Source organism: Strongylocentrotus purpuratus, unplaced genomic scaffold, assembly GCF_000002235.5.
Source record: "Strongylocentrotus purpuratus isolate Spur 01 unplaced genomic scaffold, Spur_5.0 spur5_scaffold_14, whole genome shotgun sequence".
Lineage (NCBI taxonomy): Eukaryota > Metazoa > Echinodermata > Echinoidea > Camarodonta > Strongylocentrotidae > Strongylocentrotus > Strongylocentrotus purpuratus.
In genome coordinates, this window is record NW_022145599.1 from 20,257,235 (window position 1) to 20,270,322 (window position 13,088).

General features: G+C 38.5%; 1 protein-coding gene across 1 annotated transcript; it reads right to left on the reverse strand.

Moving 5' to 3' along the window:
* Positions 1–230: 230 nt before the first annotated feature.
* On the reverse strand, positions 231–2,826 carry LOC115923530. The gene is made up of 3 exons (XM_030984425.1): positions 2,670–2,826; positions 1,764–2,207; positions 231–1,242 (listed from the first exon to the last, which is right to left on the reverse strand). The coding sequence occupies exons 2-3, from the start codon at positions 2,080–2,082 to the stop codon at positions 953–955; spliced, it is 609 nt and encodes a 202-aa protein (XP_030840285.1). The 5' UTR covers positions 2,083–2,207; positions 2,670–2,826; the 3' UTR covers positions 231–952.
* Positions 2,827–13,088: the final 10,262 nt, after the last annotated feature.

Consider the following 13,088-nt stretch of genomic DNA (forward strand, 5'->3'; position numbering starts at 1 on the left):
AATATATATTTTTTTAAATAAAAACATTTAATCTCAGCAATGTGACAGTCACAAGCGTTATGTTTTCAGGAAAATATCATCAAATCGAGTCCATCGCAACGACTTCGGGGGGGGGGGCAAGGTCACTTTTTTTTTAAAATTAAAAAATAAAATTTAGAGAGGGGGGGGGGGGGGTTCCATCAAAAATCACACACATACAAAAATTTGACGGGGTGTTCGACCCCCCCCCCCCCCCCCCGCGGCGTATGCGCCTGGGTACGTGTATTGCGTTATTTAGTCTACATTACAGGCGAAGCAAATGAAAGTCTTAAAAATTGTTTTAAAAATTAACAAAAACTAAAATAGATCATTCTTTATTTACTGTATATCTGCATGATTAAACTGTTCATAATTATGTACAATGTAAATTCAACAGATCAAAAGTATAAGGAAAATTTGCAGTTATTAAGTGTATCAGATGCGAGCTATTATCAATTTCTGCATCCTCGTTGGGAATCCATTACCTTTGATGTAAGGATATGCAATTACTTTTGACGTATGTACAATGACCCGAGACCTTTGACATATATACAGTGTCAACTAAACAGAGCCTAAGACAAGAAATCACGTAATTTTGTGAGTGATGAGTGGGTATAAATGATTATGTATGAGGGGGTGCGGTAATAACATGTATTATATAATATATCAGATGCCGTATATTATCAAATTTCGCGTCCGCGTAATGACCTTTGACGCCCTGTCACCATCTGGAACTGCTGGAAGAAACTAGGTTTCGAATCCGGTACCTTTTGTAGGCAGACCAGAGACCAGACCATTGGACCAACTTATTTACCTACATGAAAAAATTTAGTCCTAAACCTACTTTAAATGAGGTAACCCGACTTCGTTTTTCGCTTACTTATCTAAAACATAAGATTTTTCTACCTTCTACCTTCAATTCCTTGGTGGTTTCTTATGATAATTCCTTGACAATGTTTACTAAGAACCTTTTGAATAATTCATGTTCAAAATTTTTCTCTTTGGGTTCAAGTCGCGCTTCTTCAAAGAAGAGTGTAAGTCGTGTCATATCTTCATCTCTCATTTCGATTTTGCCAGGGACCACCAGGCTTCCGCATATGATCACGGTGTCGACAAGTTCAAATGTCAAAGGTTGTGACCTCCTGAGCGATTCCATCCTGGCATCAAGGGTTTTAGTTTTGCAGTCGCTAAAATCGTGAACAATTACGGCCAGCTTCTTCTTTCCTAAAATTGTGAAGGAACAAAGAGGTAGATATGGATTATGATCCATGACCGTTTCACTGATAACTTTAATCTCTGGCCATTGATTTCTTTTCAGCCAATTTCGGTTTCCTGATAATTAAATTTGAGGTCTCCAGCAACTCTTAAACGAAGATAAGCTGATTAGAGTTTGGACAAATTAAATGAACGTTAAAGGTTACAGTATCAACTTTCATGAGTGAATGCAAATGAACATTATTTACAAGAAAGAATCCTAGAACTATAGGTAAACCAGTCCTGAGGGAAGTTCGTCTTTATTATTAGCATGGCCCCAATAGCACTCATGATAAAGTTTGAATTATCCATATCATGACTGCGTATCGAATGAAATTTAAATTGTAAAAAGAAAAGTTAACAGACAAGATAAGAAATTTTGATGAAACATGCATAAACATGGGAAAGAACAATCATGAAATCTGTCTAAATTGATGGAGCTAGAACTGATAACAAAATTACAACGTCATAATTTAAAAGTATTAACTTACCAACTACATCACGGCAATATTTCAGGTGTTTTTCGTAGAGAGCGTTCAGAACATTGGTGATTGAAAACCCTCGATTTTGGATCGAATGGCAGAGGACCATCACATCAACGGGGTCGTTTGACGGAAACTTGAATGAATCAATGTCGTTGTACGGTAGGCTACGGAAACGGACATCGGCGATCATATGAGGCTGTGCGGCTCGCAACTCGGTAAGCTTGGACATGAACCCTTCGACGTTGTACTCGTTTGCGGAAGAACAGACTGAGATTGAGATACGACGAGGCGATGGTGAACTATGGGTGTGTGCCGCTGCCGCCATGTTTGATGTGCCTGGTCTTTGCTGTCCTATGGGAGATGCTTCCCTCGATGAATTTAGTTTTCGCTCATCCACGCTAGCTTGTAGTGTCTGGTGAGAACCACCGAACGGGACTTTCTTCGTTAGACCTACACAACAGATATTAAGAAGAACAAAATCTAAATAGCTTGGTTCTATATTAGCATTTTAGGTAGCATAAAGCCCATCGCACACTCTGCAAAATGACTGTGATCCGACTTTGAAAGAACATGCAATAGTATTTGTGTTAACCAGTCAACCATGTACATTTTTAATCACTGAGAACGTAATACCCATATGCTTATTAGCGTTATGTACTGAATCCTTCAAGGTTATTCGAGGAGCGTATATACCATAACAACCAGCAGGAAAACAAAAGTCTTCTGAAATAATATGTATTATTATTTATCTATTTTACTGCGAAACATGATGATGATGATTATACGATAAGAGGACACAACTTTTACGCAGCTGTCTTATATCTAGAGGTAAATACGCAAAATATTATATGTATAACGTCACGTCACACAAATAACAACGTAAGAATATAACGTTTTGGTGTGTCTACTCACCCGTTACTTTTGCACGCTCAGTCGAATGAATCTAATGACGACTGTGGCCTCCCATTCTCCGCCTCGTATATAAAGATAAGTAAGAAAACCTATTTACCAGTTGCATGCACACACCTTAAACCATGCACATACACAATCGAGGGATGGCTTCGTGTGTGTGCCCGCTCTGCGCGAGAGTCATATCGATGACCTAATGTGGGATTCCCCTACGACGAAAGGTCACTGGGAATTCCCAAATACGCATAGCCTTCGTTCAGTCTGCAATGTTGTATTTCTCGCAGTTGTTGCTGTTTCATCACTGGCGTACTGGTGGTGGGGGGGGGGGGGGGGGGCTTGGAGGGGGCGCTTGTGCCCACAAATAACATTAAAACAATGACTTATTTTCAATTCCATACAAGTGATTTATAAATGTTCAACAAAATGCGCGCCATTTCTGTTGCAAACTGACACATTCCCAAATAGCCCGGAAGAGCATATTCTTTTTAAAGTCACTAATGGGCCAATTAGTGGCCACTATTAAACAGTAAAACTAGTAGAAAATTCCTTTCCAGAAGCTACTGCGACAAGTACTGCCGGGAGGCATTATTCTTTTCGGCGGCACAGATTGGGGTTAGGTGCGTGTTGAGTCTATGGGAAAGTTTAGGGTTGGGGTTAGGATTAGGGTCAAATCAAAACCTCTTTTTTTTAAAGCCCCAATCTGTGCTGCAGAAAAAAATGACGCCGGAGAAACAAGCTACCGGCTTATGCCGAACTGGTGGGTAGCGTCGCGTCGCGTTGATTTGGACGCGACCATTCGTCCAAAGCCCCCACCCCCCGGGTTTGGCCAAAAGGGTGCGTTGACTTGTCTTCCACATCAGTCGTTTATAAAAGAATTTAAGGAATATAAATTTAAGTCATTTAAATTCAAATAATCAATATACAATCAAATTAAAAATTAAATAAAACTATTTTCATATTTTATTGAATAATAATTTGCCAGTGTTTGTTTTGCGTGACTGCTAAAGCATGTGTATGCTACTACGCTTATTAACTAGGGTACCTACGCCATTAAGTCAATAAATGACAGTAATGAGGATTAATGCCCCACAAAAGGGCACTTATAAATCACATCGACACTGTCTTGCAGATCAGGCGTTTATAATAATTGAAATAATAAATAACAAGAAGCACAATCAAATAATTTACTTTGATATTTAAAAAGTCAAATGAAGGTGTTTACCCAGTCTTGCATATCAGTCGTTTATTTTTTAAATGAACAAACAAAAATATCCATTTCTTTCTATGTATGGAATTCAGAAAGCCCCCCCCCCCCCCTCCCCCAATTACGCCCGTTTATCCCGAAAGGGTGCATTAAGGCGGTAGGCTTGCTCCGTAATTTATTTATGTTATTTCATTTGTAAAGAATATTATGCATGACTAATTTAAATCAAAAAGTGGATTCTATACATAGAAAGAAATGGATATTATTTTTATTTGACAGTTTTAGATATTTATTGAATTTATTAATGATTTAATTCTTATTAATCTGCTTTGGACGAATGGTAGCGTTCAAGTCAACGCGACGCGACACTACCCATCCATTCGGCATAAGCCCATGCTACCCATCACCCGGGCTGTGCGTGCACAGATTTGCGAACGAACGTACATCATGTAACACTCCACGTGGACCGTTAAGTGGCCCAGTGGGGAAACTGAATTCAGACAAGGATTAACAGTAGAGAAGGTACAACGAATCGTCTTCTTTCTCTAATAATTTAATGAAAAGGCAAAGTTTACGCCCTTCGCGCGGGTTTGGGGCAACTGATTTCAGACTATATAAAGAGTAATAATTAAATGAAACGTCAATGCTTCCGCGTTTCGCGCGGTAGGGGGGGAAACTGAATTCAGACAAGGACACGATACAACGAATCGTCTTCTTTCTCTTATAGTTTAATGACACGTGAAAGCTTCCGCGCTTCGCGCGGGATGGGCGAAAATGAATTCAGAAAAGGATTAGGCCTAAGAAAATTAATTATTGAAACGTCAAAGCTTCCGGGGGGAACTGAATTCAGACAAAGATTAAGAGTCGAGAACGGTACAATGAATCATCTTCTTTCTCTAATAATTAAATGAACCGTCATAACTTCTGTGCTTCGCGCGGGAGGGGCGAAACAAGATATAAGAGTCGAGAACGGTACAACGGATCGTCTTCTTTCACTAATAATTTAATGAAGTGTCAATGCTTCCGCGCTTCGCGCGGGAGGGGAAAACTGAAAAAAAATAACTTACTTCCTGTCCCCGAGCTTATAGGGTTAAATTTGTGGACATTGGGACATTGGCATTAATATATTTGTCGGTAATTGGTGGCTAGTTTTGTCTGTAGTCAGTGGCCTCTACACCCCCTCCCCTAATAAAAAAAGGTCTAGCGACGCCCCTGATAACAACACAGTTTATACACTCGAGATAATTTTTAGAAGTACTACTGGTGAAGAACCGGACCACCGTCTTTGTACATTGTGCAGCAACAATGCATATACAACGTCTCACGATTTGACTGATCACTTTTGTATAACTTCTAACCAATCAAAAGGCCTCGTTTTTTTCCAGAAAGTGCCGGTAGACATTAAAGCGCCAAATGTGGTCATCAAATTGCAAAAGATCCCTACTCTTGGAGAAAGTAGGAGAAAGCAAGTTTACGTCATATTACTCTAGGAAGTGCCTGAAAATACGTCTAATGTGGTTCTAAAATTGAAGATGGTTCCTACACTGGGAGGGGGTCAGAACCCCCTCCCAGACCCACCCCGCTTGGTCGCTCTGCTCCCTCGACGCTAAAAGCCTCGCTCTGTCGCTTCATCGTTTTACATATATTTCACCCCCTGCCATTTTGTGTCCCCGGTAAGTTCCTGGATCCGCCACTGATCCCAATATCACATGAGCTTCGACGGCTCCGCCCCTTGACCCCCGCCGGGGCTTTGCCCTAGACCCCACTTTGAAAACGTTCAGCGGGGCCTGCATGTAAGAACGGTTTGCTCATTACGCCACTGTGTTTCATGTTTCATGTTTAATCTTAAATCTTAAATGGGAGACTACAGCTTGTTTTTCCAATATAAATGCAGGCTAAATATAGTATGATGATGATATAGGGGAGGGTGTTAGATAGGAATGTGTAGACAAATAGATGACCATGATATATATTCGTGTAATGAGTGTCATGTAAACTGAAAATTCCGTATGACGATCGTTGCACGAATATATCTGACTTCAAAAGCTAATTTCATATGAGCCTATTCTAATATTCAAACATCAACTTTACTATTCTGTACTTGTACTACTGAACATGATACTTCTACTTATACACTGTTGGTCATAATGGTGGAATAATTTTTTTACCCCAATTTATTGAATGATTTTGACATTGATTTATTCATAATAGATCTAGATAATAGTATACATTCTCAGATTTTATTGGATGACAATTGGGGAGTGTTTGTTTTGCGTGACTGCTAAAGCATGTGTGTGATACTATGCTAATCAACTAGGGGACCTACGTCCTCAAGTCATAACTGACAGTAATGGGGATTAATGCCTCATAAAAGGGCCCTAATATAGCACATCGACACGGTTTTGATCCTGGGGGCTCACAGTTACGAGGCCATTGCTTAGCCAATGAATCATGACTGTATGCAGCGGGCGCCAGGGTACGTCGAAGCCCCCACAAAAACAAAAAAAACAAAGAAAATGCAATAAATTTTCAATAATTCATTGCATTTTCCCCCAGTCCCCAACAGGAAGAATTCCTCTGTAGGGCCATGCATTATGGTTCAAGGCATGCCCACATAGAAGATTTTTTTATGTTGGGGGTCGGGGCAAAATGCAATGAATTATTGAAAGTTTATTGCATTTCCTTTGTTTTTTTGTTTATGTTGGGGCGTCGACGTACCCTAGCGCCCGCTGCGCACAGTCATGAATTATCGAGAAAAAAAGAAAGAATACAAATCAACGTGCAGCTACACGTTGATTTGTATTCTTTTTTTTAAAATACAATAAATGGCATTTATGATGTGAATATTTTAAAGTGAAAGTACAAATAACCTGTGCTGATACAATACTTGTAGTGATAAGATGTTTATAATCATATATGACAATGGATAAAGTAAGAATAAACCAATGTGAAAATCGAGATATTGCTAAAAATGTTATCATACCGCAAAAGCAAACTTCTTTCTCGTTCGATTTGAGTACAAGAGTGGTGCAGTATTTCATGTTGTAATTAAATTGTATTTAAATTTAACATAAATATATGCTCAACAAGCACATTTACGTTTTCTAGTTGGAATTTGTTTTACCTACCTAACATAAAAAAAACATTTACAAATAGGTATATAGGCCGACAAATACATAGTGCAAATTGAATGGAATGATTTCAGATAAAGTCTACACCCCAGTTCGGCATGGGACAGAATATGCTAATTAACGTTATTTAATGATTCCTTGAACATTCCAGTGACTGTCATCATACGCTAAATGAAATGACTGGCAATAAATCGTAACATCAAACTCTAGCTTGCTGAAAGTACCCAAACACGGTTTTTCAGGATTCGTTATGTCGTCGGTGGATGAGGGTTTAGGCTGAATAACGATTAAATTAGTTTTTATAAATCTTTGACATTTCATGGGCTATTTTTGTTAGCGTTCGTCTTTGAATTACATATACAGAACTAAAAGAAAATCACAGCAGAAAAATTGATTTTGTCCATAGTTTACTTACAGTAAGACGTCCTTTTTCCATAATTACCAATCCCTTTCCTTGTAGCTGTAGATAAGCTTGGATCGTCATTCAATTCTTCCATCGATTCTTCGGGAAATTTTGACGCATTCTTCAGGAACTCCCAGGCTGTTGCCTCCCTCCCCCCCCCCCCCAATCAAAAAATAAGAGAGAAGGAAGGAAATGGAAAGAAATAAGGAAAAGAGTGGATAAAGGGAAGGAAAATTGAGAAAGAAGAAAAGAAAAGAAGGGGGTATCAGTTGCAATTATGACGCCAAGAAGTTGTGGATCGGGGTGGGGTGGGACAAAAGTCCCTTGCATTCCCCGCCCCCGCTTAAAAAAAAGAGAGAAGGAAGGAAAAGGAAAAAAGGAGAGGTAAAATGGACCGAAAGAGAGGAAGAGGAAAAAAAGGGTAAAAAGAAGGGGAAATAGATCATTTGCGGTTAACAACAACGTATGGAGAAGGCTGGGGGCCTAAAGGACCTTGCCTCCCGCCCCCAGCAAACCTAAAAGAGACAGAGAAGGAAGGGAAGGGAAAGAGGAGAGAAAGGGAAAGAAAAAAGAGAAAGAAGCAAGGTAGAGGAGATCAGTTGCGATTTTTCCGCCAACAAAGTGTAGATCAGGGAGGGGGCGGGGCACTGGCGTACTGATCGGGGAGGGGGCTCGGGAGAAATAACATTTAAACATGGTTTATTTCTAATTCCTTAACGGTGGTTTACACATAATGCTGAAATGACATAATTTTCAGAGCTTTTTCCTCACTTTTTAGTAAATTATACTTTTTTATACGTTTGTTGTAAAATGAAAAATGCTTAAATTTACAGCCAGGCAAGAAATATGCTTCTTGAGATGCCTACATGTCAAGGACCGCGGAACGGCGGGGATCGGGAGCCTCCAGCTCCCTCCCCCCCCCCCACACTTTTTTGAAAAAGAAATATTAAAAGAGAAATAGAAAGAAAGAGAGCAAGAAAGAAAGAATAGTTAACTGCCCGTGTCACAACAAAAGAAGGTATCAAAAATGCTCATCTGACGGTAATTAAACGCCTAGAACCTGCCTCCGGGACCAAACCAAGGGCCCTAAGGCGGGCCCCTTGATACTCACCTGACCGTAACCCTCGAGCTTCTGGGGGCTCCGCCCGTTGGACCTTACGCCAATCAGTGTCCTGCTAGTGTCACAAATAAAGTATAAAAATATGTTCATCTGACCATAATCAAATGCCTAAACCCCTGAGCTTCTGTGGGCCCCGCCCGCTGGACCTCACGCCAATCAGTGTCCTGCCAGTGTCACAAATAAGGTATAAAAATATGTTCATCTGACCGTAATCAAATGCCTAAAACCCCTGAGATTCAGGGGTTTTCGCACCCTCGACCCAACCAGGGGTCCTAAGGCGGGCCCCTGAATGCTAATCTGACCGTAATTTATAGCCTTAAACCCCCGAGTTTCCGGGGGCGTCAAGGTATCAAAATATGTTCATCTGACCGCAGGCGCCTAGCCAGGGGGCGGTGGGGGCGGCCCCCCCCCCCAAAAAAAAACGCCGGCCAAAAAAAGAAAGGAAAGAAAAAGAAGAGGACGTAGGAAGAAAAAGAAGCAGACAAAAAAAGTTTGAAATTCAGACAAGGATTAAGAGTCAAAAACGGTACAACGAATCGTCTTCTTTCTCTGATAATTTAATGAAATATTAAAGCTTCCGCGCTTTGCGCGAGAGGGGGAAACTGAATTCAAACGAGGATAAAGAGTCTAGAACGGTACAACAAATCGTCATCTTTCTCTAATGATTTAATGAAAAGTAAAAACTTCCGCGCTTCGCGCGGGAGGGGTGGGTAAACCGAATTCAGATCTTATTTTCGAAATTATTTTCGAGAACGGTACAACGAACCGTCTTGTTTCTCTAATAATTAAATGAAATGTCAAAGCTTCCGTGCTTCGGGGAAAACTAATGCAGACGAGGATTAAGAGTCGAGAACGGTACAACAAATCGCTTTCTTTCCCCAATGATTTGATGTAAGGTAAAAGCTTTCGCACTTCGTGCGGGAGGGGGGAAACTGAAATCGAGGAGGATTATTTTCGAGAACGGTAAAACGAATCGTCTTGTTTCTCTAATAACTAAATGAAATGTCAAAGCTTTCGCGCTTCGCGCGGGAGGGGGTAGGGAACTGAATTCAGACGAGGATTAAGAGTCGAGAACGGTACAACGAATCGTCTTGTTTCTCTAATAACTAAATGAGGGTGTCAAAGCTACCGACGATTCAGACGAGGATTATTTTCGAGAATGGTACAACGAATCGTCTACTTTCTCTAATAATTTAATGAAACTTCAAAGCTTCGGCGCTTTGCGGAGGAGGGAGGGGGAAATCGCCCCTCCCTGCACCCCCTCCATTACGTCAATGCTGGTCACCATTACGTACCAATATTTGGTTCGCATAATTTCAAATTTGTCCCCCCCCCCCCCTAAGAAATCCTGGATCCGCGCCTGCCTGAATGAACCCATGCGAGATGGCTGAGCTGTTTTTCTCATATCATAAAAGTCATGGACGATTACCCGTATTTTGTTCTTTCCTAGAAATTCAGAAAACATTTTTTTGTTCTCTAATAAAGCATGAAATACTGCAGCATTAAACAAAATAGGATTGATTTTATTCAAATTATGTCGTAAATTTGCCCAATATTTGTAAACATGATCGTAAACAAAGCCCCTTTTCAGACCTATCGAATTACACAGAATCACAAAATGTCTTATCAATAAAGAACGAAGGCAAAACCACCAATGTCAAGGGTGTCGGCCGAAGGGTATATTGACATGTATACCTTCCCCCTCGCCCAGCCGCAAAATCTCTGTCGACAAGTTTTTGAGTTTGATATTTTCAGTAAATTAATCTGATGCCGGATTGGATGCACCATGGACTGACAGCTAATGGAGTGTTATGGAAAAAAATATCGCCCATGATTTGATTACATTTGGACGGTTAGAAAAGCAATATCACGATAGCTGGGAACTTTACACAAGAAGTAACTTGCCCCTACACCCCCACCCCCGCCCACACTAGAACCCCGTGGAGAATGATTTTACAATGATAGAATAACCCATTTTAAAACAATGTAATAAAATTGCCAACAATGAATTTAAAGACGAGACCATATTTCTATTGATTGGCTGAAATTTTGATTGATCCATTTGCCGATATCCACATCATTCACAGGGTGTGCAAGACGTAGAAGATATTACAGAAGGTTTTCTAAACAATGGGTCAACAAGCAGTAAACCCAAAAGGGTATGCTTTGATTAAACCGATATAAACCACAATGTGTATTTCACGAATTGAGAGCAGAATAAGTTGAACAAATTTAATTAGAAACTAGACTTGAATTTGTCACTTGACAAATAAGGTGATACGTATTCTAATTTATATAATGAAAAACATATTGACCATGATGGTCTATCTACAGAGTGAGTCACAAAAAAGTTTACACCTAGAAAATTGCTAATTATTCAAAAAATCATCGATGAACATTAAACTGTTATATGTCTTATGAAAGAGTGTTTTATCCCAAATCATTTGGATGAACAGGAGACAATGTTTGCGAGAGTGCAAAAATCGAATTGCGCCAAAGTTGCCTGTGTGATGTTTGAATAAAACAATTGGGATTTGGGTATTAATTCGGTCTTTGCAGATCCAAATAACACCCCTAACAAAATTAATCATGCCACACATATCAAATATCGAATATCAAATATCAATGAACATTTATGCGCGTGTGTGTGGGTGTGTGTGACTTTGCCCTTTGCAAAAAACATAAGCAATGCATTTCATTTGATACATTCAATCCATTCTCTCACTCCGCTAATCCCAACATAATACATACTGAAGGCATCACTTTGGCGCAAGTCGATTTTTGCACTCTCGCAAACAATGCCACCTGTTCATCCAAGCATGAACACATACCACACAAAAATGGTACCAAATGATTTGGGATTAAACACTCTTTCATAAGCTGTATAACAGTTTAATGTTCATCTATGATTTTTTAAATAATTCACAATTTTCTAGGTGTAAACTTTTTTTTGACTCACTCTGTATATGCCAAGTTTTGAAGCATTGATCATTATGGATCTAAGGAATATGGATTAAGACAACATAACCATTGATTCTGTACAATAGGCAGTTACACCTTTGACCCTAATTGACATAATAAAGAATGCATTTACACAATTTCATCTTATTTCATGAAATGCTCTACCCGTCATGTTCTACCTAATTTAAGGTAAATTAATAAAATGGATTTACCCTAAATATAAATCTTGACGAAATCAAGAAGTGATACGTACAGTTTGTATCACCTATCAACAAAACGCAAGTTAGAGGCACAACGTGCACCACTACAAATACCAAAGGCTGATCAAACTAAGCAACCTCAAACACATCCATGAACACATCATTTGATTATATTAAAATTAGGCGGTCAAGAATGGATTATTAAGCATTATCCTAACATCAAAGTATCTTTTATGGACAATGATAAAGTCTCGAAGTAAAATTACTGATATTTTTATAACACTTCTACTTACACTATTTCTTGTATTATTAATTGATATTGGCATTGAGGAAAAAAATTACTGATTAGTAATATGGAAGGAACAACAATTACAGTCGGATAATTCTCAACATCACTGTGATAATCAAACGTAAATGACTACTCTTTGCAGCAGCATTTGAAAGAATAATTTCCATGTAATAATTTAATTTTATGCTCCATATTTGATGACTAAAACGCGTTCTATGTTCTTACGGTATTGTATTGTATTTGTACACTGCAAAAACAAGGGTGTGAAATTTAACACCATGGGTGTTAATTTTAACACTTTCCTGGTATCTATATCGGAAAACACCAGCTGGTGTTATTTAACACCAAGGTTTGTAAGTAAACAGTTCAATTCCACTCTTGGTGTTGAAGTAATCCCGCTATTGGTGTTAAAATCTAACACCATTATTTCAACTTGGTGTTAAAGTTCAATCTTAGTTTTGGTGTTAAAAAATCCAACACCATTTCTTTCAACATCAGTGGTGTGTAGAATTTAATCCTGATTTTTTTTTGTTAAACTCAATACCAATGATATAAAACTCAATTCAAAAGTCTGAAGACTAAATAAGTCAGTTTACAATATAAAATGCATAACAAAAAAATATAACAAGGTAAAAAACACGTGGATAAATTAAATCATTAATAAGTAAAAAAAAAAAAAAAAAAAAAAAAAAAAAAAAAAAACAGAGACTTAATATATACCCTACTAAATCAAATTACAATGTTAAAAACATAAGAAGTTCAGCAAGAAATAGCACATTATATCCTTGACATCTAAACGTACTATAAATAACAATTACATATCAAAATCAACAGAGGTGAGTTAATAAATAATAAATAAACCGTCCAAAGTCTGAGCAAGAGCAAAATACTATGAAGAATATAACGTTTTTATAGAATACAGCAAAAATAATTATATATAATTCTATCATTGCTAGTGAAAACACAATAAGATTTAATTTAACACTAAATAATAATATATTAATGGATTCTAGTATAAAAGGTTATCACATGAAACGTGAAAGAGCTAATTGGTTGATGGACTTAAAATTCAAATTCAAAACAAATTAAATTAGTACTAAATAAAATAAACAGG

What these genes read in the sequence shown, in the direction of transcription:
- LOC115923530 (XM_030984425.1), bottom strand. Translation starts at nt 2,082, where the DNA reads ATGGCGGCAGCGGCACACACCCATAGTTCACCATCGCCTCGTCGTATC. An exon ending in ATATTGCCGTGATGTAGTTG is followed by an intron (nt 1,243 to 1,763) that starts GTAAGTTAATAC and finishes TCACAATTTTAG; the next exon opens with GAAAGAAGAAGCTGGCCGTA.